The 26,481-nt window shown below is 45.9% G+C and overlaps 1 protein-coding gene across 1 annotated transcript; it reads left to right on the top strand.

The window, feature by feature from the left end:
* On the top strand, positions 1 to 26,481 carry LOC117741187 (bone morphogenetic protein receptor type-2-like). Its single transcript, XM_034548042.1, has 13 exons — positions 1 to 1,031; positions 10,537 to 10,722; positions 10,906 to 11,085; positions 15,158 to 15,265; positions 15,445 to 15,536; positions 18,001 to 18,231; positions 21,027 to 21,141; positions 22,137 to 22,297; positions 22,394 to 22,541; positions 22,753 to 22,889; positions 23,321 to 23,493; positions 23,577 to 24,883; positions 25,487 to 26,481. The coding sequence occupies exons 1-13, from the start codon at positions 953 to 955 to the stop codon at positions 25,744 to 25,746; spliced, it is 3,177 nt and encodes a 1,058-aa protein (XP_034403933.1). The 5' UTR covers positions 1 to 952; the 3' UTR covers positions 25,747 to 26,481.

Genomic DNA, 26,481 nt, shown 5'->3' with positions numbered 1-26,481 from the left:
CCCCTCCTACTGCCTGTGGAGGGACTGTCCTTCTCCACCCCCAACACACAGCAACCCGATACCGGAGACGAGCGGTCCAGACAAGCCTGCAAACGAGGCGTTCCCAGCCGCCCTGCCTGTCTGTCTGGCTGCCCAGCGGAGCTCCGAAGCGTCAACGCCAACCGCCGCCGACTGCCTCGGGGAAGATCAGACAAACAGATATCCCTCATCCCATCGTCTGCCAGAATGGGTGTAATAATCTCCATCTATCGCAAACCAGAGAAGCTCACTGTTGGCGCCGTTGACTTGTGATTTATTTTTATTTTGCCCCCCTCCCCTCAGCTGAGACCGTGAAATGAGACGGGACGCGGAGAACTAACTGGCTAGCTATTAGGCTAACATTGATAGCAGTCGGCTTGTAGCCTCACCGAGCTACTTGTCTTTTACGCCAAAGTATTGCCTGTTTTATCGAACGGGTGGACTATCTTTTTCTTTTTTAAAAAGCGTACAGCCGAGAAAAAGTCTGTGCTCACATGAAAGTAGTGGGTTATTTTTTGTGTGTGAGATATTTCGCTTCTTTGACCAAGTTTTTTCCAGCAGACAGACAGTCGTCCCGGGCAGCTAGCATGTTAGCTAGCAGACATGGACGTTGTTGGCTGGCTAGTCGCAGACGGCAGATCCGCCAAACGCGTTAGCTGCTCCGCGCGTCTGTCCGGTCCGTGCGGGAGTCGATAGCGGGACCAACTTTTATCGGCATTGAATGTTGGTTATCAAAACGGCGCTTCTTTTTATCCGCGTGTAACACATATATTCATGTGTTACACACCTGAGAACTCGGTTCAAGTTATTGAGCTGACGTGAGGAAAACGGGGCTAAAATCACACAATCAGCTGCAACAAGAGGACCAGAAAGAAGTAAAACAAGACTTGGAAGGAGGTCCAACTGAGGGACCACAAGTCGGCTGTACACTATCATGGCTTTGGGCCGAATCACGATGAAATCACTCGCTAAATTTGTTTTTTGCCTGACGATTCTCCTGACTTCTGTGGCTGGTAAGTGGCTTATTAGGGGATTGATTTTTTGTTTTTTTGGAAAGAGATAAATGTGCTTCTCATGAATATTTAATGTTTCTTTTTTGGGCTGCTGCCTGTATTTCATAGCCGGTTTTGGATGTTGTGTGCTACTTCAGTCTCCATTCAGATTATGACATTTTGACTGGGGCTCATTCCGTTTTTGCCATAATATAAGTATGTTTTAATGCAGATTGTCCTCCATTATAGACAGTCCAAAGCACACATTTTCACCCCAATCACCACATGTGTCCCTTTTACTCCCCTCTCCATCTTGTTGACCGTCTGGCTTCTATATCTGGAGTGATCTGTTCGGCTCAGCTCATCTCATTCCGGTTAAGCAAACCTTCATATATATCTGCCTATTGGACAGAGCAGCAGAGTGGAGCCCTGGCTCCTCATTTCTCTCTCTAATCATTCCGTGTACAAAGGCCTGGAAAAACACTGCCGAACATACCGCAGTCCCCGTCTGCCAAGTTGTGCCCCTGTTTAAAACTTTGGGCTGAAGCCAGGCTTCTGTGAGACCTTGAGCATGATAAGATAGGAGCCCAGGAGAGAGAGAGAGAGAGAGAGAGAGAGAGAGAGAGAGAGAGAGAGAGAGAGAGAGAGAGAGAGAGAGAGAGAGAGAGAGAGAGAGAGAGAGAGAGAGAGAGAGAGAGAGAGAGAGAGAGAGAGAGAGAGAGAGAGAGAGAGAGAGAGAGAGAGAGAGAGAGAGAGAGAGAGAGAGAGAGAGAGAGAGAGAGAGAGAGAGAGAGAGAGAGAGAGAGAGAGAGAGAGAATTTTACAAGATGGGTAATTTAAGTGATGGAAGTTCAACATGGTGCTTTGGCTGTGTGTGTCTGTGTACAAAAATAGGTGGCGTTGCAGCCCGGTTTTGCTCGTCTGCTGCTACAGCCAAGTGCGTGGGTGTGAATGTGTGTACAAACAGCTTCTTAATTGTGTGTGTGACTCAAGGTCAGATAGTACAAAACATGTGTGTGTGTGTTCCATTCATAGACTGTGTATTATCAGAAGCCCACAGTAATTACTGTTGTAGAGGGAAATATGGAAGTGTGGCGCAGAATTTGAATGAACAGTTACTGGGTTTGGTATTTATAGTGCAGAGGGGCCCTATTTGCGTTACATTTGCATCCAAAAGACAAGTGTCTTTTATTTTCCATTAATTCCCACTTAAATACAAGGCCGAGCGAGGCCTGTAATCGTTGAACGTTCCAATGTCCACAACAATATTTTTCTGTGCTTTTTGATTTACGAGCTCGCGCATGGAAGAAATACAGGAGTACAAGCCTGCTGCTTTTTACAACAAATTTAGAAATGGCGAAGTAAGTAGATGAGTAAGACGATGGAGCGGCGTGATTCAGCGGATGAAGCTGGACATGATGCATTTACTGAGGAGATGAGTTGCCAGGTCGTGATGTAGGATCAGTAAGGGGGGGCACGGGGACAGAGGAACATTCAGCAAACCTTTTCATGAGACATGGCATGCAAATTAGTATCCTCCCCAAGAGCGATTCAACGATTACAGTGATCGGCAAAATCAGTGTGAGGACGATTAATGGATACTTATGTGAACGTGTGACATGTAAACAGCCAATAAATGAGAATCGTTGCACTTTGCAAAACTAATCAGAAGCGACAGCTTTTCCCTCCGCTGCCTCAGAGTCTGAGCTCCAACATTCTTTGGACTCCCATCACCCCACCTCAGCTTTTTACCTCTTTCCACCTGCTGCTCCAAAATCCGAGCATGAACCTGCAGACGCTCACCTGCGGCGTGACCCCAGTAGTTCTTAAGTAATGACATTTAGATCCCTTACAGCCCTGACTTCGCACCAAGTGAAGTTCAACTTGTAGCATGTGCGTGCTAACAATGTGTGCCACAAGCCCACATTCAGGGACACTGTTGTCCCAGGTGAGCTGGAGGGTTTTGAGGGGCTTAGAGCAGAAGTATTATACCGGGCAGCACAAAAGAAAAGGGGGCTGCTCATTTGCGCCGCCTGTCCAAAACTGAGGCTGTGTGTCCTCAGCACCATGCTGTGGTGTTGACAGGCCCACTGTTACACAGACCGGGCCGCTCTCTCCGGCCTCTCTGGGGCCACGGCGGCGACTCTTGCAGCTGTCAGCTCTGTGCTCACATCAGCTGGAAAGTGAAGTGATTGTCTCGGGTCTGATTTGGTAAACCAGGTACAGTCTGTACCTGGTTTGCCAAATCAGAACTGGCATTTAATCTGTGATTTGAATGGCAAGGTTAGATGAAGAGGAATGAGATGAGAATGAAATCCAAATAGCTTAAATGCCAAGTACGATACTCGCTCAGGAATTCGCTCAAGACATTTTGAAATTAGTAAAGAAAGGGCTGAAATCATGTAGGGCTGCAAAACCGATTGTTGTTTCCATGTGGGGTGGGGAAATATTGCTGCATATTTGAAGAAAAAAACCCAAAAAGTATTAAGTAGTGTCTCCAGAGAGTCGTGCGAAGTCTCGTATGAATGTCCACCTGTGATGTCACGTGAGGCAGTTTCAGCTGGAGATAAAGAATTTTTGAAAATACAACAAAAAGCAGCTGTTAGTACTGCACACCTAGCTCTCCAAACAAATTGGCAGTGATGGAACTGCAATATAGGCAACTAATACAACAACTAAAAGGAGACGTCTGTGGTTGTTCTGGATGACAATGTGATAGAGTAGTGCAGTGCTAAATCAGTAGAGGGCACTTTTCATTGGACCATTACTGTCAATGAAAGCATCAAAAGATGGCGAACAATGCCCTTCACAATATCCCACTGTGACTGCTTTAAATATCTTGTTTTGTCAGTCTAAATATTCAGGACCCAATTGTATTCAGTTTTTAAAAGATGCCCACATCTTATATTGATTTATACTTCTTTTATTCCAGCAAATGTATACATTTGGTATGCACGTTTTTTTTTAACGTCAATTGTAATGAAAGCCGTCGACTGTCAGAAAGCAGCACAGAAATTGGTGGTGTGCGCGTTCCAATTAACAGCATTGATTTTGCCCGAAGCCCAGGGGCCCCTCTCCACCTTTAGCTCTCAAGCTAGTCTGCTGCGCGCACATCGCGGTCCGTCCCGGATGTGGACATAGCATCGCTCTGCAGGTAAACACAGGGACTGTAAGCAGGTGGAAGTAGCTCGTAAAATGTTTCAATCGGTTGTAAAACCAACCAGTGTGTAGGAGCAAAAATAGAGTTAATACAATGATTGTGTAATGCAATTTAGACAGGAAATCAAGGACGGCGTTGTTGCAAACGGACAATGATATAAAAGCACTGCACCCACTCTGGCTCCGCACTGTTTTGTACTCTGTCCACATCGTTTCTTTGCGAGATAAAATTACACTGACTGCAGCTCGAAACGGACCAACGAATGCTGGAATGGGAGGAGAGGAGGGATTTGGTCTCTAATACAGCAGGCCTTGTACTCTATTAGATGAGGGGAGAAAATCAATGTCCGCCTCTCTCTTGGTATCTTGGTTTGAGTTGTGAGCAGAGGTAAAAAGCAAAGTGGAATACAATAGGACAGTGTTCAGCCGGGCCTTCGGCTTTTGCAAAAAGGAGAAATTAGTGGATGTTTTAGAAAACAAAAGGTGCAGCCTTGAGATGGTAACTCAGAGTGACAGCCTATGATTAACACAAACGCGTTCTTTCCTTAACCAGCAGAGACAATAAGTCTGGAGCGCGTAAAAACAAATGTTGCTCAGAGTATGGATGAGCTGTTTTGGTTAGGCTGTTTTTTTATTATTAAATGTATTCTTTATGGTTAGAATATTTATAAAAAGGGCATTGTTTTTAAGGTGATATTGTTTTTTTTATATCTCTTAAATCATTCATTATTCTTCCTTTTAAGCATGTTACTCTGTGACAGTTAGTGATTTTGTTGTTGTATTATTATACTTGCGCTATTAGGCCTATAATACTCCAATATTATTCCAACAGAAGCATTATAGGGTTACGTGGTGTGTTTGTGTATTTAACCATAGTGTTAATGCTTAAAGTGCTTCCAGTGTTATTTGTAGCCTGAAGTATCACTCTGTAATTTATCATCGAATGCCCACAGCCTAGAATCAACAGCAGCCAGACAGATGGGGTGTGAGCTATTCATTCAGGTTTTTAAGAGCAGTGTCCCAGTCGGGAGGTTTGAACATATTATGCAGGTGATATTCAGTTTTGGTCATTCATTTAATTTGTTATTATCGATTGAGCTGCTTATCATTTTCTCTATTAATCATTTGCTATGAAAACAAAGTTAGGAATAACAGTGAAACATAGGGATGTCATGAGAAACTTAGTTCCAAGTCCAAAATGTTTTTTACAGCACTGCTGGTTCCATAGGCTCCGGCAGGGCTTGAGGTTAACAACCTCTAAAATCTGGAAGGGCGCACCCTATTTTTACCCCTGATAATGAACAAATTATCAGGGGTAAAAATCGACAAGAGGAGGAAAGCTAGTCAACATTATCTGTTAGCAGCCAGTAAAGCTAACGGAGCGCACACGACAAAGAAAAGTAGCTAATAATCACAATTCAGTGCTGTCATTTTTGCTTGAAAAATAAAAATAGTTTTCCAATCCATTTTTCTCTCAACTGACACATTTTTTTTTTTTTGACAACACATGGTCTTAGTTCACAGCACCTGTCTGCTCCGACCAAACAGGTGAACCCCGTCATACCAGACAGCCACAGGCTGTGCAGCATGTCAGGCGAGTATGTATCCCATCAAGTAGCAGCGGCTGTTCCTCTATTCAACAAGAAAGAGACGTTGTCATAAACAAAGACTGAATTCAGACGCAACGCAGCCTGTTTTCATCACATATTTGGGAAAGTTGAGGTATAAAAGGAAGGGGGGGGAGTGTATATTGGGTATAAATGCATCATGGTCAATAATGGAGCCCTCTAAGCTTTGAGGGGTAGTGTAATCCTCAGGATTAGCATAACTGTACCAGACTCAGACAGACCCAGACTGAGTGGTAGTGGGATTTTTTGGGGTGGGGGGGAGGCAGTCCCAAGGCAGCAGATGGGACAGATTAAAGCCCACTCAGCCCCTTTCCACCCCCCTACCCCCCACATCTTTAAACTCAACCGGGAGACCCGTCCGGCCTACCTCGGCAACAAGCGCGCATCCGAACAGCAGCAGCAGGTACGATTTAAGGCCACCACGTGCCTCTGATGGCCGTCGCCACCTGCGCCATGTATACACGTGCATGCCCCTTTGCACCAGGCCGGTTCACAAAAGTAAGCTCCACAGAGGTGGGTGGTTTAAAAATGCACGTAGGTTTGATTAATACGAGTGCCGTCTCGACATCGTGGCAAAAGGCTCTACGTGGCAATTTGACTGCAGTTCTCCCCCAATCAACGCTCGAGCAGGAGAGCACAGCTCATCCTGTGGCCGTGGACGGTGCACGCATGTCAGCAGGGGGGCCCCGCGTGTTCCTGCCTCCAGTCTCGAACGTGAACCCGGAGCCAGTGAGAAAACAGCTGACTTTGTGACTTTTAAACAAGTCTCGGAGCGCAGTGTCTTGCTTCTCTCCGATGGGCCTTGGCAGCGAGGAAGGAGAGAGCCAGATTAGATCGCTGTTGTTTTTTAGCAGCAAGGGCTGAGGCGAAGGGGGAAGACTGGGGGTGGGAGGGTGCACAGAAGGCCAATTGGGGGAGGAGGTTTAGGGGGGGGAGATTAGCAAATAACTGGGCCATGGGTAAACACTCAGCAGTGCCGGCCATCATCCAATGAACAGACTCGGAGCAGAAAACTACTCCGAAGCCTTTTGATATGACTACCCTCTCTTTCTCTCTCTCTCCCTCCCCCCTCTCTACTAGCCTTGACTGCATACTCTGACCCACAATCCAAAATCCTGCAGTGGAAACCAAGATTGCAAAGAAGAGACAGGCCCGCCACGGCCAATCGGAGATAAACACAAGCGATTTGCATCCAACCAAAAGCGCTCGCAGGGAAGCTGGAATTTTTTCAGTCGAACGGCCAATCGCGGTCGAGCAGAGTGGCAGACGAACCAATTGAACGTGACTACAGGAGTGCTCCCGAGGCTCAGACTGCAAATGAGCAAAGCCCGGTTGTGATGGACGGGATTTGAGCTCCATCTCAGGCTGCTCCGTCTTGCTTGATTGTATTCGGGATGTCACGATACCAGAAATGAAATAGTCGATACCAATTTGATAATTGAAAACGAAAATGCAGATTTACTTGAACCTACACTCCTTTAATACCGTTTTGTATGAGGGAAGTTAAAGAGGTTGTAATTCCCTCTCTAATATCTTTTATATTGCTGTGAAAACATCTGGATTTATGCAAGTTCCTCTCCAAAAACATTTTACAAGATGACATTTGAACACATCATGACAACATGTTAGAGTTTACCTATTAGTTGGTCATTAACTGATCAGAGCCTGAATGCATCATAATTTAAATCGGAGGCGAGTTAGCTGTCGGCTCCGTGCTGCTTAGCGGCTGATAACAGCTAGCTAGTTAACCAGCTCTCCAACTGCAGATTTCAAAGAGGAGTTGTAGCAATGTAGCATTATCAGGAGGTGAAAAAATACTAGGGTGTGTCCCTTGAACACATTGAAAGTGAGTTTACAGTTTCACAAACACATTTTCGGGCAGCCCCCGGACAACAGGACGCTGTTGTTTTGAGCCCCGGCGGAAACTGTGGAATTTTGGTATCGACATGGTACAAAAGTATCGGTTATCCAGACACACCTAGTGTGTATTGAGCTACCAAATCCAATAAATATATTTCAGAGGGTGAATAGCTATTATCATCAGGGTACGTGATTTACATAAATAGTTGTGTTTATATGGAGGCATTGCTTTGTATTAATGCAACAAAAATGTACTAAAATCAACCTTTTCCCTCATGACAATGAAGTGAAAAAAAATCAATCGATCTCGAATGGAAACCCCTAAACCCCCCCCCCAAATCAATTTCTAGATCGAACTCGAGACGATAAGCCTTTTTATATGCGGTTTCAGTTTTCTTCTTGCCCAACAGCCTCTCGTAGAACAAGTATCATGATAGGGTTTTTCATTTCATAGCCTGAACTTGTAGTAACATTATTAATAATTCATGCCAGCATACAGTATCTAGCCAGCTTTGGGAGAAAGACACTCTGCCATATGGATTTCTGTTCTGCTCTCCGATCCTGGCGTGCAAGGTCAGTCCGTTGGTTTGGCTGTCTATGGGTGTTGTCTCCGGCTCTGCACTTCCTCCAATTGTTCCTTTATGTTTCTCTCACCTCCACAGCCCCTTACTCTACTTCTGGGTCTGGATAATTACAAAGGAAGTGTAACTGAGGCAGAAACGATCATTGTTGAGGCTGTCATTGCAAATCGCAACCTTCTAAAAAGTACAAGAGATTGAGTCTTGCAGTTGAGGAAAGTGCGTAGTGCCTCATAACCACACTTAAATTGCTAAATTGAAACCCTAGAATTAATAGTTGAAACCTTTGACTTTGCTGAAAACAATCTGCACATGTTATCTTGCATCATATACAATACGATACACAATATTTACAATGATGAGGTGGTCAGAATTCACTCTAAATTTGCGGTAGCTTTCAAGTCCTTGATTTCAGACTGGTAAACTATTTATCTTGGGTTTTTGGCTAAAATTGGGTTGAAGGATGCTAAGCTATGATTGGATGCTGGCTGTTTACCTTATGTTTTCCTTTAAATGTGTAATCAGTTTACAGACTCCTATCGATCAAAGCTGCAGCACAGAAAAGTGGTAAAATATGAATGAATATGACAATTTTGTCTCCCGTGCAGTGTTCCGCTTTAATGGTAGAGGGGGTGTTCCTTTTTGGGGAAATCATAGCTACTAAGCTATTTAAACTGAAATAAAACACAGCTCGAGGAGACGCTTTTCTTATCTGCTCAGTATTTATTTAGTATAGTTTAGTGTTTCTGGAGGGTTAGTATTGTGCTTTCATTGCCTTTTATGAGAACATATACAGTACGAGATAATACGTAAGGTAATTGTTTATTGCATATTATATTATTCTGGCCCGTTGGGAATCCAACCCTGGTGATGCCATCGTCGGCTCGTTGAGGATCCTCGTCAAAATTCCTCCACATATTTAACCGTTAGTTTGAACTCCTTTCCCACTCTCCTCCGCTCCCCGTAGGCAAAGTCAGTCCCACAGAACAGTAGGCAGCAGAAGGCCCAGCAGGTTGAGGGCAGCCGAGGCCCACAGTAGGCAGGGGTTGATGGCTTTATCTGAGGATGGGAGCAGAGGAGGGAAGCTGGCGCTGTGCCCGGGCGAGCCACCGCTCCATTGTGTCACCCTCTGCCCTCACAGGCTAGCTTGACCTTGGGCAGGGCACAGTCACCCTCCACCCCCTCCATAACAGACTCTCCACCCACCCACCTCCATCCCTTGCCGGATGAAGGAAAGGGAGGAACTGGGAGTGAGGGAAACAAACACGCACATCGTGTTTCCCTTATCTGAAATTACCCTAAGCGGAGGCTCTGTACATAAATGCACAAACTGTCCCTTTCACATGCTGGCTTCTTAAAAAAATTGTACACTGCATTTCATCTCTCGGCCATGGATTGGTGCAGGGATAACATATTTTTGTAGGCCAACAGGAAGTTAGCATGGCAGTGGTTCCATCTACATAAAGCAAATGTGATTTATTTATTTTGGGTCATTGCAGAAAATACATTATGTGGCAAACAAAAGAGTTTGATACTTGATAATCTTCACGGAACACCACTTTTATGATTTTGAACCGTGAATAGAAATAGCCTAGCCTACAGTGGGAAGGCTAGGCTATGAACAAATGACACCGCGGTCACATGAAGCTAATGTTAAAGGCAGACTAGTGTGCATCGGGATGGCGTTGGCTAGTCCCATTTAGCTTCAAAATTCCAGAGTGAGATATTTATCTGATGGCTTTTATGTTATAGAAAAATGTGTTATCCACATAGATTTTATCAGCCATCTCACCAACCCATCCATTTTGAGACGAGGGCGCCGGAACTGCAATAATGCATTTGTTTAGATGTCGTTAAACATCCCTCCCTCGTTTCATTGCATTCAGTTTGTTCATGGTCGTCTTGCTGTTTTCAATTTATCTGCGTGTGTTTGTATTATGTTCTTCAGACTGGAGTTTAAATTGGTACTTCTATTGAAGATTCTTCCCTGCAAAGACTACGGCCTCTCCTTCTCCTTTTCGACCTTTTGTAGAAAGATGCTGTTATTATCAATAAACGTGCATACTCAAAGGGTTGCTGTGCAATGAGAATCGATGACGTGGAATATTAGTGATCGAAACTGTTGTTATATTTATCTTTCTCCTTACCACACTTGCTCATTAACACAAACTGCCTCCATTTTGGGAATTTAACGAGCTCGTCATCCGACTGTTTATTTCGCTTTGTTGCAACCCGGCAAAGCTTGGCTCCGTTTCTGCTAGAAGATCTCGTCTTAGCCCAAACTTCTCTATCTCCCCACAGCGACGCAGGGCGAGGAGAGGGAGTGCGCCTTCACCGACCAGCAGCAGCAGTGGGAGGTGGAGCGAGTGGCGGGGGGCGAAGGCCGCGTGTCCCCCGAGAACACCACCATCCGATGTGCCAAGGGCAGCCGCTGCTTCGGCCTGTGGGAGAAAAGTCCTCCGGGCGAAGTGCGACTGGTCATACAAGGTATGGCTGAGAGAGACGCTGTCCACTTGTACAAATGATACAAATAATCTCTATAGACACTTCAATGTGACCTTGTACTTTTCTAAGGGGTCACTTCTGCATCCGGATTTAAAAGATGCTTTACATTGCTAGTCTTCTTTTACAATTTCTAGAGAATTATAATCCGTCACCTTTCTCTGCCAGGCTGCTGGACTCACCTGGGCGACCACCAGGGTTGCAGCGACGACCGCTGCGTGGTGACCAACCTCCCACCGCAGATCCAGAACGGGACGTACCACTTCTGCTGCTGCGGCAGTGACATGTGCAATGTCAACTTCACCGAGGACTTCCCACCGCCCAGCCCCACCACGGCACAATCCCCCTGTAAGATCATTCATGCACAACAATGTACCACATGCAGTCATACAATAGATAGTGTCCAAGGGTGTTGTTTTGTAGGGAGTTTCGTTTAACTTCTTGCCAAAGGATTCCTTTCTAGTCATGATAAGTCTTTTTATGTCCGATGGTCAGATTTTACTCGCCCGACAAATTGGTTAATTTGCTTCATTCGTGCCTAAGAGGGGGCGTGGCTTTACTCCGTACAAACAGTTATCATTTCCGCCTTCCACCACGGAAGAAATAATCACTAGTTCTGCTTTAAACTTGTTGTGGACATCCCACAAACTTCGGAACATCTAATGCCCTCGTGTTTGGGTTCATAACATCAACCGTAGGCTCACACAGCTCGGTGACTTTCACGCAGCACGCGTTTGGTGTGAAACCAAGACGGTAACTCTATTAAACAAAGACGGCGTACGCGCCTTCGGTTCTTACCTTTCACAATAAAAGCCCTACATATATACACTGCATAACTGTTTACCAGAGGGAACCAAAGACTTTATATAAGAAGTAGACGTAGTGAGACAATTTGGCTGTCGCCATTTTGACTTTTTGCAACCATTTAATGTAAGTGATGCCGTATATGGCTCTTGTAGCAACCTGTCAATCACAAGTTAGCCCCGTCCTAAAGTATACCCTGCTTTATGGTGTGTTTGACTCTAAATGGACCATCATTTACTAAATGAACATCATGCTGTATTGAAGAAGACTTGAAACTAGAAATTGAGACAATGAACTCATGTTTACTGAGGGAATAAATCAAGAGAGAAGTATAGTCATTTTCTCAAAGACTTCTATACAATCTGACTTCTATTGCAACCAGAAGTGTCGCCCCCTGCTGGCAGGATCAGCCTGGAGGGAACTGAAATTCCCTCAGTGTGTTTTGCTAATAGGAAACTTGATAAAATCGCTTCCAGGAGTTTAGGCTCTACAACAAAATACCCAAGACCGGCTGCTGCTGTGGGTCCACATGGTCTTTGTGCTTGGTCCTCTTCCTGCACAAACTTATTCAAAACCTTTTATTGAAGTGCTGCAAAAGTATTTCTCATTTTGCTGTCTTTTATTTCTTGCGCCTCCCGTTGTATGAAGGCCTCCATACTGTCCTTTTTATACATATATATTGACTATCTTTAGAGATTCTAACATATCTGCCACCGTCCCAATCAACGCGATGAAGAATGGGAGAAACACAAAGCTATTAACGGAGAAGAATGAACGGATGTTTGATACCATCAGAGCCTTCGTACCTACACCTACTCACAGCTATTTTCTCTCTCACTCCCCCTCTGCTGCATCACACAGCCCCACTGTTCAGATACGAGAGTCTCGGTGTCGAACAAAGCCAACGCATGCATTGTTACTTGTTCCTGCCTCCAAAGGTGTAGCTGTGAATGAAAGCGATGTGTGTGGCAGGATGGCGGCGGCACATCTCTTCTGCCCACACAAACACAAACGCATCTATGTCGTCTCTCCACATTCCTCGGATCACAAGGCGTCTGCTACGTCTGTCCCCGCCGATCCACCGATGCAGACCAATGACGAGGCGAAGGCAACAGGAAGGCGAGGGTGGGGTGGGGTGGGGGTGATTTGATTGATCAGTGTAGTTTGGCTGGTGTTGTAACTTTAACTCCAGTCTGTGTTTCTGTTAACGCCTGACATGTCTGGGCAGATTCATGCCAGTATTATTAGAAGTAGGAAATGGTTTGAGCCAGTTGGCTGTTTGTGTGATCTGAAGCCAAGAAGCTCGGGTGACGACATTCAGGGTGGGAAGGTGGGAGAAGTATTCCGATGTTTCACTTCAGTAAAAGTGGCATGTGCAGTGTTCACATCAAAATATACTGAATGTACTCATTATACAGAATGTTATATAATTGGATTAGAATAATTAATGAATTACTTTTATGTTGCAGCTGGTAAGTTAATTTAAGATACTTTACATACTGCTGGTGTTGTAATCTATAATAATACATCATTTACAGCTTGATTGTATTTTGTATTAATAATGCAACTTAATTACAGCTGTCGGATAAGATATTGGGGTAAAAAGTACAACGTTTGCCTCTGAATTGTAGTGGGATAGAAGTGTGACGCTGCATACAATGAAAATACAATGCACAGATTCCTCATTTGTAGTTTAGGACAATAATTAAAAACTAGAACATTGTGTGTGTGTGTGTGTGTGTGTGTGTGTGTGTGTGTGTGTGTGTGTGTGAGTGTGAGAGTCAGTCAGTCAGTCAGTCAGTGCGGGCGACAGAGCCACACACTGCCTCGATGTGTATCACTGGTTGCCATGGTGAGAGGGGATGTGTTGGTAAAGCTGCCCTGATTAGCTCATTTGAAGCAGCTGTGTGTCCCTGACTAAGCTGGGTATTTAATGAAAAAGAACCTGTCAAAATGTGGAATGTCACAGAAAACGCAAAAGTGTCGACGTTAGGAGAGGGTCAAGGCTTTTGTGAACGTTTACGTGTCCTTAAATGTGTTTTGGGGTTTAGATATGCATCGAAGCACAAAAACATTGACCTGAATTGCTGACAATCCTTGTAGTGGAAATGTATAACAGTAAAAGATGGAAGCAACACTCTATCTTAATAATCAAAGATATGAATCACAATCAAAGAAATGAGAGGGATGGAAAAAGTCAGACAGAAGAGCAGCCAGGCTCTCTGAGCTTCTCATAGCCACAACAAATGAATCTTTACTTAAAAATTAAAATTTGCACAAATGATCCCTGTAAGAAGGATTTGACTTACTTACAACTGAATATGTTATTGTTTAATATTATTTTCATATATGCAGCTTCCAAATTACAATTTGTGACAAGAGATGTAATATCATTTTCAAAAACATTCAACACAAAGGTAGAGTACTGAAAGCTGAAAAACATAGGAGTGAATGGCATACTATGAGGTCCGTACAATGTAAATTAACAGTCTTCAGTTATAGTTATAAAAAGCCATCTAGTAACTAACAGCAGGGCATTAATACGCACAATTCGACCAAACTGCTAAAACTCAGTTGGTCAAAAATACCAACGTTATCTTAAAATCATTGTATCTGGCATCGGCCTGTAGTATACGTTCTTCTGAGGACAGCCTGGAGGCTGCAGTGGCTCCCCTCATGAGGTACTCAGCTCTTCAAACATCTAAAGCTTTATCAGCAGAACGTGAAGCCAAACATTGCACCTATTTTAAGGAGATTTTTGGAGATTTGCAACAGATTGTTTCCGTGTGTCGGTTGGCCTCGCTGACCTTGAAGGTTTCCGAGGAGCTTGTGTGCCTGCTCATGCTGCCACGTCAGTCAAAGCTGCCCACGGGCTCTCCAAGTCATCAATTATTGATAAACCGGCTGTCTCTTGCAGCAGCACCAGTGTGTGTCGACTACTGTAATGGATACAGGAGTGTGTTTCTGCACTTAGCTACGATTTCTGCAGTCGACCAGCGGTGTATTTACGTTGTTGTCTTCATCTCCAGAGTATCTATCTAATCTATCATCTGTCTATCTCGTGCTTATGATCAGATGCAGCGTCATTCACCACAAATACCTGAAACTGCAGCTAACTGCTTCTACCTATACCTGCAACCAAAAATCCTCTGACCAGCTCTCGCTCTTTCAAAAAAAAAAACTGAAAAGGTTTCTTCCTCTCGCTCTCCGCTTTCACCTCACCACTTGTTAGGATAGCCACCTAGCGGATGGATTTTGGAAGCAGGAATACTCCGCTCCTCCCTCCCTTCCCTGCTTTTCCAGTCCGTTGACCGCGCTTCATGCTCGTTTAGCTCTTTTCTTCTTTTCCTCCATGCCGTGCCTAATCCACCACTAACGCACAAACTTTGCGAAACACAAAGACATCGACTACATAAATGACCACTTGTCACTCTGGATTGCATTGATTGTACCTTTATAAACTGTTCACTCGGTGTGTGTGATGACAGCGGTGGCACACGGCACCTCCTCTGACTTCCTGCTCACTAATCAAAGGTTCCCACATACAGATGTTACACTTTGATTTGTACTTTTGGTTTTTGATGTGTGTGTGTCCCACCCTCCCTCTCCTTGATAGACCCGCGCCCACTGCGCCAAGAAGAGACAATAATCATCGCCCTGGCAACCGTCTCCGTGCTGGCCGTGGTTGCCGTAGCAGCCTTCTTTGGTTACCGCATGATGCGCGGTGAGTTACCATGGCGGCGCGAGGGGAAATCATTCAAGGCCATTTAAATGCTTTTTTTGGGTAGAATTTCAATACATTTCATAAATGGGATCAGCGCTGATCTCTTCTTTTTAAATGCCTTCCCATGTTTTTACATTTTCTGTGTGTGTGTGTGTGTGTGTGTGTGTGTGTGTTCACAGGAGACGGTATGCAAGGCCTTCACAACCTGAATATGATGGAGGCCGCCGGCTCCGAGAGCTCTTTGGATCTAGACAATCTGAAACTGCTGGAGGTCAGTGTCCACATTCTGTCCCTGTTCGCCTCTCCACCGCTGCCTTTGTGTCTAGATGGCCTCCCAGTTACAGATCCACACCAGCATAGAGTTGGGATGTGGAAATGTTCAGAAAAGCAAGGATGACTCGCTAAATCGCCAAATCCTGAATTTCTACTCCCTACGTTAACAAGAGTCAGACCGAGAAAGGTGTAGAGGCCAAAACCCATCAAGGTCTACGGTTCTGTTTGTCGCTTCCAATGTGACCCTTTTATCACCCGATCAGTGCGCACAAAAATAGGAATTATTTTTTTGTTTCCACTGACGCAGGATCCCGACAACCTGATATGGGAGAGCTCATATTGTGATAGGAAGTCAATGGAGTCTGGAGGATATTCAGATGCAATGACAGTCTCGGCAAGGCTGAGGGATTAAAAGGCGAGCACAGAAACAAATGCAAGAAACTCTGAATATAATGAGTTCTCCAATTGAAAGACACATTTACAAAGCAATGTGGTTGCAAGGTAAATGTGGTGCTGCTCACAAGCTTATTTGGCTAGTGAAAGCTGAAAGGAAGATTGCATTGTTCCAATCTCGGTCTTACTTTTGTAATCGCTATGAGTTATAACTCACCCAAAATTGTGAGATTCCGGACATGTAGATCTTTCTCAAACAGTGTGACATGCATTTTTTTTTAAACTGCCGTTGCTCAGACTGCAGGAGCCTTAAACCGACAGGGATCCACAGCCTTACACGCGTAGACCGAGGGCAAATAAACAGGCTGCTGGCTCGGCTGGTCAAGTGTGTTGAGTGTGTGAAATGATTTATGTATGCCTGAAAGCTGTGGCAGACTCGTGCTGCTTGCTGATGTCATGTTTTATGAGTGGTTTAGTGCAAAGTTGACAGAACCCATTAGATCCTTAAACAGCAGAGCTAGACGGGCTTAGTTTGAAAGAATCACGCTAGTGTTTTTGTGTTTACTATCTACAATGCAGTCCAACATGTATTTATTTTCAGGCTATGCTGCGCATATACAATACAAATAGGGCACTAAATACATTATTTAAAATGGTTGCCATGAAACTGAAAAGAGGCAATTTTTAGTCTTTAGTTTTGAATAGTTAAAATGCCACGCAGTTATACGTCAAGAAATAAATCCATCCATCAGAAATGAATGCATCCATTCCCTACCATTGCTGTTTGCTGTCCCTATTTTCACATGTTAAAAAAAGAGAATTGGTTAACAATTTCTCCGAATGGTTGCCAAAGGCAAACTGGCACGGATTACCCTAATAGCCCTTTTCTTTAGTTTCCCTAATAATTCACACAATTAAAATTCAATCTTTCTCTGAAATGCAGTTTGTAGTCAGTATTGTTATTATTTATTAAATTGTATTTATTTACTTATGTAAGTAATAGACGGTCAGACCAAGTGACGTATAAAGAAGATATAGGTTGTGGAGGATGTCAAAAAACAGACTTTCACCCAGGAAACCCGCTGTTCGTGTCCCGTAGGAAACCAAGTGAAAGTTGTCTTATTTAGTCGTAGACTTGTGGTAAACCTTGAAAATACAGTGTGCAGCTCCTTCACCACACAGTGAAAACATTACTGTCCAAACCAGAACCTCTAGCAGGTTTCAAGTCTCTGCAAGTCTGTTATCAATCTGAAAGAAAAGGTGAAATCAGTGGCAGACTGGAAGGCAGAAAAACAAACTGATAAAAATCAATAAACTGATTGGTGTAAAAAAGGTCCCACGGTAGTATTAATCACACAGGCTATGATGTGTCTTCAACCCGAGATGAAGGCATCTCAGAAAAACGACAAAAGACGAGTAGCCAGCCGCTCAGTACTGGACGTTACGATCCTGAGATGTTTGTTTGTTTTCCCCGCTCTGTCTATTCAGTGGATTTCAGAGCCGAGCGACAGAGTGATATCTTTTCAGGCAGGAGTTGAATTCAGAGCGCCGTCCTTGTGCCTTATCGAATGCAGGCACTCGTTCTTTCACATTAAACTCACTGCTCCGGGGGAAGGGGGAGTCTTACCCAAAGACAAAATAGTGTCCTGCTTTTACAGTATACTTTATAGCCAGAGATAAAATGTGTTTAGAAGATGTGGAAATAGATGCACCTGTTTGTTAATAATAATAATAATCCATTTAATTTATATAGTGCTTTTTAAGGTACTCAAAGACACTTTACATGTTACATTCATACACCGTAGACACAGCTACGGGGAGCAATTCAGGGTTAAGTGTCTTGCTCAAGGACACATCGACTAGGGTGGGGATTAAATCACCGATCCCCTGATTGAAAGACGGACCTGCTAACCACTGACCCACATTCTCCCCAGAATCCCTTCTGAAGCAGAAGGTTTCGACCTCAATGCCACGGTGTGCTCTCGCTAATTCAGGACACTAATTGGAAGCTAGAATTACAACAACAAAAAGTCTATAAATGTATGTATTTTTCCCCCCTGTCCCACCAGCTGATCGGGCGTGGTAGATATGGCGCCGTCTACGGCGGCTCTCTGGATGAGCGGCCCGTGGCCGTGAAGGTGTTCACCGCGGCCAACCGGCAGAACTTCCTCAACGAGTGCTCCATCTACCGGCTGCCACTGCTGGAGCACGACAACATCGCCCACTTTGTTGCCGCCGACGAGCGGACGGGCCCAGAGGGTCGCACGGAGTACCTGCTGGTCATGGACTACTACCCACATGTGAGTAGTAGTAGGTCGTGTGGCTCTGAAGTTTGGGCCAGTTTTTTGGTCGCTGCTGTCGGTGCTAGCATGTAATCAAAGGAGTCGCCCACTGATGGCCAGTAGAGAGACTGCAGGTTAAGGCACTTCTGTATTGGCTTCACTTTTCGGTTGCCACCTGGTCTTTATGTAGGAACTACAAAGTTTTAGATTTTTTTTTACCACGATGAGCTCCAAATCCACAAAAACCGGCCTGAAAAACGTGTCTCTGAAAATCTGAACCCATGGCCCGGATCGTCAGACTCTCATGGTTGGCCGATGTTACGCTCACTGTGGTTGCTGCTCCTGGTTCCATTACTCCATGCAGTCTGTCAGGGATCAAAGGGGGGGAAAGGGTTTTGAATCCTCAGACCTGAAAGTAGGAGGAAATAAAAAGTATACATGTACCTGTCTGGTCTAGCAAAAGGAAACGCTCACACTGACCTCTGAAGGCTGTCTCTAGGACCTCTACCATGAATATTAATGCAGAGGTACCTTTTTAAAGCGAATATATTTGCTCTCCAATCCTTCAGCCTCAGAATTACAAGTCAGCTGACCCCCAGCCAGCCTATGAAAGAAGCCTATTATGCGTTGCGCTAATGCGCATTGTCATGGAAACGCGGTGCAGGACAGGACAGGAAACTGAGACACATAATGCATTTAAGTAAATGATAATCTCATTAAAACGTACAGATCTAATGTGATTTCCTTCAGTAGCGGAAGTGGGCATTGCCTTTTGTGATTGATTTTTGAGAGAAAAGATGATACGGCTGATGCAAATAAGCCGAGGAAGGAAATGAATCATGTCCAAGATCATTTCTGGAGTCTTGATATTCCTCATAAAACATTACCATTTTGACAGAAAATTTTATAAATTAAAAAACATGAGACAGGGTCGACCGTAGGTTTCACTTCCTCCACGGTCATAGAATTCAGGTCTTAAAGTAATACTTCACCCACAAAATGACCATTTGTATATCAATGGGTATTTCTGTGAATACTTGAGGGACTATATATTTTTCTCTCGTGCCTCCACGGTGGACGGAGAGTCCACAAAATGAAGAAAGGTCTTCACAATTTAACCCTCTGAACCCAAAGCCGTTTCACTTCCGTCACACTCTGTGGCCTTGAATTTGCTGCAATACAAAGTCCGGCCCCTCTGTGGAAACTACTAAACAATCAGAAGCAGAGGGAACCCAAACATGTCTTTTGTGCAGAATAACAAAGTTACGTCTTCAAGAATTTCTTTGACAACAATTTGGCAAACAATGGGCTCCACATTCTATTTATATTTATAAGGTTCGTACGGTCATGGAAAATCTGGAAAAGTCATGGAATTTAAAAATATTTCCAGGCCTGGAAAAGTCCTTGAAACAAATGAAATCCCCAAAGTTTTGGAAAAGTCATGGAAATGTGTTATATTCATATGTTCATTTACGCTGAGTTTGAAATAATTAATATGCTTTTAAAAGAAAGACGCTCAAAATGTAAGCAGGCATACGCTCTTATATTTTTCTTTGCGCTGCAAACTGAAAAGTTCGGTGGCCAACAGTAACAACAACAGTAGCTCAGGATAATCCACTATGCCAGGGAAGTGTAGATTTAACCATGCTTAGCTACATATGGAAACGTACATGTCATGGGTTACAACAGACAAAGACCCGGGACGAGCGCAGGTTGTGTGGTGGCAAAACATTCGACATTTCCAACATGGGAGAGGCGGCATTAACGAGCCATGCTAAAGGAAGCAGACATCAGAGCTGCTGCTAGCGAAGCTACAGCTACCCCCATCACCGGCTAGCTCACCACAGCGAGGGCAACTGCTACGCCGAGCAGCACGTCTCTCTCTTCGGTAAGAAGCAGGCGTCGATAACCGATGCTGTAACGAAAAGTGAAGTCCTAACTGTAGAGGTAATGTGGGCACTGAAGGTTGCCAATTAGCATTATTCTTTTAAATCATCCGAAGATGCCAGCCTGCTATTTGGACGAATGTTCCCCGACAGCTTGTGGCGAAAGCAAATGCGCACATCTCTGCTCGTTGGGGCTCGCTGCTTCACTTCAAGAGTCTCACGTTGTCCAACGTGTTGAAGCAAAGGGCCGACGTCATTCTATTTGACCAAAGCCTGAACCACTATTTACAGTCCAAACAGATGAATTTGCACTTAAGGGACAATAGTTTGATTAAATTATAAACATTTATATAAATGTTTATTCTTTTAATCAAACTATTGTCTCTCATTAATTTGTGTCATTTAAGGTATACTGTATGCATTGGAATTATCTTTGTTAGTTTAAATACTACATTTTCTCACTTTTTCATGTATACACCGAGATTTCACAAAATGTTTGGTCATGGAAATTTGGTTTAAAGTCATGGAAATCCATTGGTCAAAATGTGTATGAACCCTGTATGTAAATGTTTACATTTTACAACCTACATTAAAACATCCGTTAATCAAATCGAACAAATCTCCCCGAAGCAAGAACTTATCAAATGGGCGTCCGCCACCAAATGTGTATCAGTTTAGGAGTCTTTGAGAGGAAAGTCTTCTTTAAGTTTGACTTGATGAGAGCTGCTGACTGCCCCTCCAACATTTTTTTTGTTTTACCCCTTCATATCTGTGTCAGATCTTTAAAGTGGTGCTGCTGGTTTCTTCTTCATATTTACTTTTCGCTCCCTGTCTTCCTTGTTTACCGTCCTTGTCCTTCTGTATTCCCGTCTGCTTTCGTCACTCACTCTCTGGGCCCTCTCTCCTTCCCCCCTTTCCCCCCTTCAGGGCTCTCTGAGTCGCTACCTGGGCGTCCAGACCAGCGACTGGGTCAGCAGCTGCCGGCTCGCTCACTCAGTCACCCGCGGCCTGGCTTACCTGCACACGGAGCTCTTCAAAGGAGGTGAACTGGAGGCCCCACACACACAGTTAATTATGTAACTGCCCACAGTTTACTCAGGCTTGAGTTCCAAGGCTGTTACTGAAACGCACCAGAATCGTGGTGGAAGTTGTGAAAACGTTCAGTGCATGTTAGTTTATATTGTATCCAAAAGGCTTTTAGTGTGTGTTCGTCTGTGTTGAGCCCTCTTACAACCCGCACCCTGCAGCTCCACGTGGCTCTGTTTGGCTTGGAGCGCTCTGCGTTCCTGCATTTTTTGCGTTCCAGCCGAGAGTATTTATAGACTGGCCTAAAAGCTAAAGTGTAAAAAGAACAAGGGACAAAAAGAAGAGGGAGGGACAAAGTAGGGGGAGGAAGGCGGACGCAGGATAGGGAGTCAGGCAACATGCGCGTCTCCCCCGTGGTTCAAAGAAACTCTTAGGTCTCTCAGGAGACAGAAGTGACAACTGAACTAAGCCCCTGAGCCTCAAGATTGCTCCTACTCCCTTCATCAGTGCATATATGGAAAGGACTAGAAGTGATTCTGTTTGTGCAAGCATGTGACAACTTTTCTCCAGAGCGGAGGAGCCCACACACACACACACACACACACACACACACACACACTCTCCCCCCGCACATCAGTAGAAGGCAGCAGGTAACTGTGGTGGCTGCCGTGACTTCCAGCGCCCTATGCTGGACAGCAGCACACTGCAGGCAGAGGCCCCTGTGATCGGGTCTTAATCACATTGTTGTAGATGAGATTAGAGGTTTTAGCTGTCTGTTGACAATCAACAAACAATGAGTAATGAGGGGAATGGAAAGCTGTGTGAAGGGATTTGCTGAATGTTACCATTAATTTGCAAACGCCACCAAAAGAAAAAACAACATCCATCTTTGAAGCATCAACCTTTTGGGAGCGCTGTACAGGTTTAGACGTTTAATGAAAGATAAATTGGCTCCAATCCTTTTAGTCTCATACTCTCGATGCCGTCTCTTTCCCTTTTTCACCCATCAAGACTTGTACAAGCCGGCCGTCTCCCACAGGGACCTGAACAGCCGGAACGTCCTAGTCAAGGCCGACGCCACATGTGTCATCATCGATTTCGGCCTGTCCATGAAGCTGACGGGGAACCGGCCGGCGCGCCACGGCGAGGAGGAGAACACCGCAATTAGTGAGGTGAGTGTTCTGGAGCTTTGGGATCTTCGTCTTCGAGTCTCAACCTCACCTTTCATCGTGACTCAACCATCACTCTTTCCCCTCTCTGTCTGCCAGGTGGGGACGATCCGCTACATGGCCCCGGAGGTCCTGGAGGGGGCGGTGAACCTGAGGGACTGCGAGTCGGCACTTAAGCAGGTTGACATGTACTCCCTGGGCCTGATCTACTGGGAGACCTTCATGAGATGCACTGATCTCTTTCCTGGTAAGACACAGACGCGCACGCTTTTAGTTTTATATTTGGACGACCATCATCACCAGCAGTAAGCCCCTCCCACGCTGCAGATGGTACAAAGCCCTTAAATTCACATTTATCTTATTTGGGAAGCAGACACCGAAATGCACATCCAGAAGTTTGAAGTTTGGTGTTTCTGACACATGAAAAATGACTCGTCCTTCCTCGTCCCCACCTCCAGGGGAGTCGGTGCCAGATTACCAGATGGCCTTCCAAGCGGAGGCAGGGAACCACCCGACGTTTGAGGACATGCAGGTCCTGGTGTCCAGGGAGAAGCAGCGGCCCAAGTTCCCCGAGGCCTGGAAAGAGAACAGTTTGGTGTGTGTGAACGACGTTCTCGGAGTGCTTCATTACATGAAGAATTGAGCCCAGAGCAATTCCATTAATGTTCTCATGTATGTGATTTGTCAGTAAAGCTGGGAAATGGTCAGGATATATATGTATGTGTGTGTGTATACTCATCACGTTGTTGGTATCAGAGCAGCGTGACAAGTGGCCAGTGTGAGTTTGCGATGAGCCCGGAGCAGATCAGCTGTTATCGATTGAGGCAGAGAGGACATCAGCGGAAAAGTTTATTACACACAGAGAACCTGCCAGTAAAGCTGCAAAACAGTCTGTCGGGATATAAATAAAGTCACGGTTTCTGTTGAGCTTGAAGGACGGATTTAAAGTGACACGTTCCCTCCTTCAGTGTCAGAGGTGTTTCTATACACTCCTATTGTTGAACATCTAAACCGTGTCTCCTCCAGGCGGTCCGCTCTCTGAAAGAGACAATGGAGGACTGTTGGGACCAGGACGCTGAGGCCCGGCTCACGGCACAGTGTGCCGAGGAGCGTCTAGCAGAACTGCTCCTCATATGGGACCGGTCCAAGTCGGTCAGCCCTACGCTCAACCCCATGTCCACCACACTGCACAACGAGAGGTAGGTGTGAACACAGAAGCACCTCCATCGTCTTGCTGCTCGTTTCAAATGTCGTCCTTAACAGGGTTTTCTTTTCTCGCCAGAAATCGCATGACGCCGAAGTCGGGCCCGTACGCAGACCAAACGTCCACTTACATCGAGGAGCAAGAGGGCGTTGCCAAGAACACGCAGGCCGACACCACCGGCTCCGTGAGTGGCCGGGCCGGGGCTGAGAGGAACAGGAACTCCATCAATCAGGAGCGCCAGCAGCAGGCCAACGCCCGCCTGCCCAGCCCAGAGGGCAGCAGCACCAGCACAGGCCTCAGGGGCAGTCCCTCGGCCTCCACCACCACCACCACCATGATATCCGACTCTGAGGGCCCCGTGGGTTTAGCCGCCGTCCCCGTCTGCCTCCACTTGACCCAGGAAGACCTGGAAACCACCAAGCTTGACCCAAAGGAGGTCGACAAGAACCTCAAGGAGAGCTCGGACGAGAACCTGATGGAGCACTCGCAGAAGCAGTTCTGCTCCCCGGATCCGCTGAGCCCCGGCAGCTCCAGCCTCCTCTACCCGCTGATCAAGATGGCGAGCGAGGCCGCGGGCACGTTGGACCCCGCCACGCCCATATCCGCCACCATCTTCCCCCTGCCCAAGCAGCAGAACTTGCCCAAGAGGCCGTCCAGTCTGCCACTGCGCACCAAGCCCACCAAGAAGGAGTCTTCGTCGTCCTCTCTCAGGTTCAAGTTCGGACGCTCGGGGAAGTCCAACCTGCGGCAGGTGGAGGGGACAAAGATGAACATTGGTGCAGTGGCGGGCACAAACGCAGCGGTGGAGGCTCATCGGGGAGCAGGCACAAACAACACAACCGCTCTGCACGCCAACGGCAGCGTCAATGGCGCCGTTAACGGTCACGCCGGGGTCTCGACCATGGTCGCAGGCGGGGGGATGGGTTTCGTAGGATCCAGCGTAACTCAGAACGGGTCCGGAGCTCTGCGGTCCGATGACGGCCGCCTGAGCCTCGGCGTCATTACGACCAGCCCCGACGAGCACGAGCCGCTCCTGAGCCGCGAGCGCGAGCAGCCCGGCGGGAGGGAGTTGGCGGTGAGCGCCGCGGCCCTCCGCTCAGCCCGGCCCAACACCAACAACAACAACAGCAACACTGGCCACGGCAGGGGGGACGGGGAGAGCGGGGGAGAGAGCGACGGCGGGGAGGAGGAGAGCGGAGAGGGAGGGAGCAGGGAGACCGGAGGGCCCCCGGGAGAGAGCTCGGGGGCCGGTGTCGCTGCCCCCCAGCGGGAGGCTCCGGTCACCATGAGAGGGGAGGCCCTGCTCCGGCAGCCCAGAGCCCGCCGGCCTGAGAGACCCAATTCCCTGGACCTGTCCTTCACGACGCAGGACCTGACCTCACTAGGTGATTCCACACACCAACACCTCACATGAGACCTGCTCCAGAGGAAGAAGAGATATCAGGCTCTGATAGAAACTTAAATCCTATTTCAAACCTAAAACTATTTGGTTGATTAATCAAATAGTTAATGGATGCTAACCCAATTGACTATTTGTTAAAGTGTATTGAATGATATTATAATGAATTGTTGAATAAATCGATGATACGGAATGTATCCTTAAAGAGACACAACACCAACTTTACTCGGGGAGATCCGTTTGCCCGTCATGTGGCCTATGAGAATACACCATAATGGCGTAGTGATGTCATAGGGCTTGTCTCAGCTTGGTATTGGAGACATAGAAATGTCAATTTGCCAAACGGGAACGTTCTGATGACACTTTAACAATTGCATTGTGGGAAATGTAGGATCCAGTGTTTTTGGAGCATGACCAGGGACTAAAGTCGAGATATCTGATTCGACGTTTTACATTTCTCCAACTTGATTGAATAGAATAGTGAATTGCCGGAGGGCCTTTTTAAACTAATAGAAACACACACGAGCACATGGCCAGCTACAGGGGACAAGTGTTCAGGAACTGATCAGTGTGCTTACCTGTCTTCTAGGGGAGGGCTTGGTGCAGCCAGACGGAGCCCCGGGGCCCGGCGGCGACAAGATCAAGAAGCGCGTCAAAACACCTTATTCCCTGAAGAAGTGGCGGCCCACCACGTGGGTCATTTCCACGGACGCTAGGGGCCCCGAGGTCAACAACAACAACGGATCGTCCCGCGGTCCGGCTCACAGCCAGAGCCGGCCTAAGTCCAGTTCGGCCATCTACTTGCGGGGGGGCAGCTTGGCTAGCGGGCCCGGCGACACGCATGTGTGAAATGCAGGCTTCTCTGACAAGACTGGGTAAAACAACAACACCAAGCAGAGCGTGTGGTTTTTGCCTGCTGAGCTCCCTGCTCTCAATCAGCAAGAGGAAGTGTCTCTGAACAAACAGCCTGATGGTGTACAGTAATTAGGTCTTACTGCTGTGTGTCTTTCTGATGCTTTCAATGGAATCCAGCTATGCAGCATTCTCATCCGCTTCTGTTTACGCCTTTTATTAATCTCCCTTTTTGTCGTTTTGTTTTTGTCTGGTTTTTAACCACGTTTCGTCCCTTTTGATCTCTTTCTTTTCCTTGTGCACTTTGAACCGATTAAAATCAGTGTTTAGAAAGTCCTGTCTGTTGCGACCGCAGCAAGAAGTGGTCTCTAAACTCTTTTTTAAAAAAAAAAAAAATAATAATAATTTTTAAAAAGGCGAAGATAAACAATCACCAGTGTGAGGTTAAAAAACGAGCGGGCTGTCTTAAAAGACAGAACAACCTGCTCTAGTTTCCCCCTTTTGTGTTCCCTTGATTACATTTTTATTTTTGCCTGCGTATTGATTTCTGTATTATAACTTTTTAATTGTGCAATAGGATTTCGGTTTTAGAACGCTTTCAATGTTTGTTTTTTATCGCTTTCCATTACTTTGGTTTATTGCTTCAATCCCGTCTTTATTTTTTTATATGTTAATCTCTGTTGCACTTATGAATTGCCACAATCGTTTTGTAAACAATCCCCCCCCCCCTGA

The sequence above is a fragment of the Cyclopterus lumpus genome, chromosome 2, assembly GCF_009769545.1.
Source record: "Cyclopterus lumpus isolate fCycLum1 chromosome 2, fCycLum1.pri, whole genome shotgun sequence".
NCBI classification, from domain to species: domain Eukaryota; kingdom Metazoa; phylum Chordata; class Actinopteri; order Perciformes; family Cyclopteridae; genus Cyclopterus; species Cyclopterus lumpus.
The sequence above is the reverse complement of the archived record's forward strand: the minus strand, read 5'-3'. Positions and strand labels throughout refer to the sequence as shown.

Bases quoted from the DNA above. Each gene is read 5' to 3' on its own strand.
- LOC117741187 (XM_034548042.1), top strand. From the start codon at position 953: ATGGCTTTGGGCCGAATCACGATGAAATCACTCGCTAAATTTGTTTTT. The intron at 18,232-21,026 runs GTGAGTAGTAGT...TCCCCCCTTCAG, and splicing joins TCATGGACTACTACCCACAT to GGCTCTCTGAGTCGCTACCT. The intron at 22,298-22,393 runs GTGAGTGTTCTG...TCTGTCTGCCAG, and splicing joins AGAACACCGCAATTAGTGAG to GTGGGGACGATCCGCTACAT.